This window comes from Tupaia chinensis, unplaced genomic scaffold (assembly GCF_000334495.1).
Source record: "Tupaia chinensis unplaced genomic scaffold, TupChi_1.0 Scaffold144336_1, whole genome shotgun sequence".
In the NCBI taxonomy this organism is placed as follows: domain Eukaryota; kingdom Metazoa; phylum Chordata; class Mammalia; order Scandentia; family Tupaiidae; genus Tupaia; species Tupaia belangeri.
The window spans coordinates 1,205,771-1,209,578 of NW_006204194.1; the positions used below are offsets into that span (position 1 = coordinate 1,205,771).

The 3,808-nt window shown below is 42.8% G+C and overlaps 1 protein-coding gene across 1 annotated transcript in view; it reads left to right on the forward strand.

Moving 5' to 3' along the window:
• Positions 1–3,525, forward strand: part of ZNF550 (zinc finger protein 550) — a 9,091-nt gene extending 5,566 nt beyond the window's left edge. Inside the window, exon 3 of the mRNA XM_014583534.2 lies at positions 1,804–3,525. Coding sequence (XP_014439020.1) covers positions 1,804–2,819 — 1,016 coding nt within the window. The 3' untranslated portion in view covers positions 2,820–3,525. The remainder of the gene's footprint in view (positions 1–1,803) is intronic.
• The last annotated feature ends 283 nt before the right edge of the window (positions 3,526–3,808 follow it).

Sequence of the window (3,808 nt, forward strand, 5' to 3'; positions counted from 1 at the left end):
CATGCCACAATCCCTTCTCCATTCTCCTCTTGAGGTTTTGGACATGCATGCACACATGCCCTGGAGATTTTTCAAGCCACCAGGCCTGGAACTTGAACCACACCATCAGCTTTGTGGGATTCAGTGCCTTAACTACCATACCACTGATTGGCCACTATGGATTAGTTTTGATTGGTCATGAATGAGTATTATTGGAACCTCAGATTTTCTCTGTTGTGTATTTCTTCTTCTGCTCAGTTCATCTTGTATACCAAGCACCAAAACATTTTGTGAGAATATCAGGATATGTTTATATTCTCCTGTTGATTGACATTTATATTATTTACATGGTTTGGATATTATTAAGGATGCTGCTATGATGTTTTCTGTAATATTTACATTCATTTCTGTTGTGTGTTTATACCTAATTAGGCAAGCTATGGTTGAGTTGCGAGATAAGTCCAGGCTCAGCTGAAAGTCAGATTGCCAGATATTTTTCCAGAGTGGATGTACTATTTCCCATTTTCACCTGCCAGAATGAGAGTACCATTACTCTAGGTCCTCCTAAATGTGCCTCCTGACCACCTTGCCCTTTGAGGCACAGTAGTAAGATTCCTCAGAAGCCAACGCTGAAATTGTTCTTGCTGAGGTTAACTGCTGTCATCCTGATTGCCCAGAGCAATAGTGAGAATAACAGTTAGGATAATGGTCCACAGTGTAGTGAATACTAGTGCCAGGTTGGGCTGTGCTGGGTACTTTATAGGCGTTTCTGCCTCTAACGACCCGCATCACAGCTTGAGAAACAGTCCCCTGGTCCAGAGTTGAGCAAATTGAGACTTACTGAAGATAGTAACCCATCCAGTGTCAGCTCATTTGATAGAGGGTTGATTAAAACTGAGTCATTCTGTCTCCATGCCCTCACTTGACCACAGTGCAATAGACCTCTTGATGCAATAAAAACTTATCAAACCGGGACCAGCAGGTGGCATGGTGGCTAAGGCGCTGGACACTCCCACATGGCCGACTGTGGTTCGAGTCCTGGACATAGTGGCTTGCTTTCTCCTTCTCTCACACTGTCTCTTTCTGGTCAAATTAAAATAGATGAATAAATAAATTAAATAAATAATTCTTAAAAAAAAAAAGAAAAGAAAACTTGTCAGACCTTATCGTGCTTGACCTTTTGTACTGTTTACCATGCTTGATCTTTTGTACTGTTGTTCCCGTGTGGCTGCCTCTTCCTTTTATGGTAAAATCTTCCCATTATTTCCCTAACTCTCATGTTGGCCTCACCAGGCATCTGCTTCCCTTTTCTTTTTACTCTTAAGTACTTGCTAAGGATGAATCTACATAGGCTTCCTTCCTCACCTTCAACCCAGTGCCTACCTCCTCTATCTGGCAACTGCTCTTCTCCTGTAGGACTCAGCTCATGAGATACTCCCTCTAGGAAGCCTTCCATGATCTCATTTTCCTCCCAGTCTTGTTAGCTGCCATTTCCCAATACTCATAGCACAAAGAGATATCAATTGTTGGAGCAAATGCCCTCTAGACAGTGTTATCAAACCTTTATTCTCCCTTCCCTTTTCTGACTATGAAGAGGGAATTCTACTCCAGATCCTCCATCCCCTGATCTAGCCTGTTCTAGAATTTCCCTTCAATGGTATCAAGGGTGCATGGACCAAAAAATAATTGGGAATCCGTGGTTATAGAGATATAAACACTACAGCATCTATCATAGATACTATCTTCATTTTCCCATTGAAGTGTTTGTCTTGTTACTTCTTTATTACATCACTAAAAGTCCTCTGTGTGTTGAATTCACTTCAGGTGAGAGAGCACAACTTCAGCCCAGAGAGCCAACTACTTGTCTATTGGTCTTGTCTGAGGGATCTTTACTCCAGGAAAGCCTGACTCAGAGATCTTCATGGGGCTCCCAATTGGGGAAATCTAGAGAGCAGAAAGGGCTTTTGGAAATGCAGAAATGCCAAATGAGACCTGAGACAGACCCTCATGAGAAGCCCCATCCTGAGAAAATGAGCCTTGAAGATAATGGTTTCAGGACAGATGATAATTTGTGCTCCAGAGTGCTCCAGGAGCGAGGCTCTCCAGGAAGTGTTCTCCATGAACAGGGCTCACAGCAACCAGGGAAGGACAACCTGATTCGTTCTGGGACCAACCCTTACAAATGCAAGCAGTGTGGCAAAAGTTTCAGCAGGAGGTGGTATCTTGTTCGACATCAGCGGGTTCACACTGGCATGAAACCCTATGAATGCAATGCCTGTGGAAAAGCCTTTAGCCAGAGCTCCACCCTCATCCGGCACTACCTCATTCACACTGGGGAGAAGCCGTACAAGTGTGTCGAGTGTGGGAAGGCCTTCAAACGCAGGTCCTACCTCATGCAGCACCATCCAATTCACACTGGAGAGAAACCTTATGAGTGCACTCAGTGTCGAAAGGCTTTCACCCACCGCTCTACTTTTATTCGCCACAATAGGACTCACACTGGAGAAAAACCCTTCGAGTGCAAAGAATGTGAGAAAGCCTTTAGCAATAGAGCACACCTCATTCAGCACTACATCATCCATACTGGAGAGAAGCCTTATGATTGTATGGAGTGTGGAAAGGCCTTCAGATGCAGCTCAGAACTCGTGCAGCACCAGCGGATTCATACTGGAGAGAAGCCCTATGAATGCACCCAGTGTGGGAAAGCCTTTCACCGGAGCACGTACCTCATTCAGCACTCTGTCATCCACACTGGGGAGATGCCATATAAGTGCACTGAGTGTGGAAAAGCCTTCAAACGTAGGTCACACCTCCTGCAGCACCAGCGGATCCATACTTGAGAGGAATCCTGTCACTGCAATTAATAAGAGAAAGGCCTTTGCTATCTGGTCTTCTTTTGTCTTTTGTAATGGGACCCAGTTTTGATTAAAAAAAAAAAAAAAACACTTTGAGTGCAAAGAATGTTGGAATGCCTTAACACATGAGCAATCACATTGGAGAGAATCCCTGTGAATGCAGTGCATATGAGGAAGTCTCCAGCTACTGCTCACTTGCCACTCATCAGAGAAGGTTTCACACCTGAGCAAAATATGAAAAGGTATTTCACCAGTGGATCTATTTCCATCAACATCAGAGAACTCAAGATAGGGAAACACTTTTGGAATGTAACTACCAATGACAGCCTTTAGCAAAAAGAAAAGTCTTGCCATTTAGAATTCATACTGAAGAGTTATCACAAAATTGTCATTACTGTGAAAAAAATTTCTGTGATCAGATCATCACTTGTCACATAAAGAGTCATGTGAAATTTGACCCACCTTGGGATTTATAAAGTTATAGATACCTTCAGTCACAGGTCTCTTTAATTTACACTGGAAAGTCATCTTAACATTATTAAAAAGAACAAACATAAAGTAAAAAGAAGGTGAAGAACATAGTCCATAAGAGAGAAGAACAAATGTTGTTACGAACTAAGGCTTTTCTGCCAAGCCTGTTAGTTTTTCAACAGTTTTTTTATTTTTATTTATTTTTTTTATAAATTTTTTAGACTGATTTTATATAACTTTACTCATTTTAATTTTATCAGAGAGGGACAGAGAGAGAGAGGCAGAGAGAGAGAGAGGGAAAGTGAGAAAGTAAGCTGCCAGGTCTGGGACTCAAACCACGGTCAGCCATGTGGGAGTCCAGCGCCCCTAACCACCATGCCACCTGCCGGCCCCAACAGTTTTATTCTTTGATAGGAGAATGGTTGAGAGGTAAAAGGATCTCAGTCCTTTGTTTTTTTTATGTTCACTGCTGTTCTGCAGCAAGAGAGCTGGACAGTCAAGGC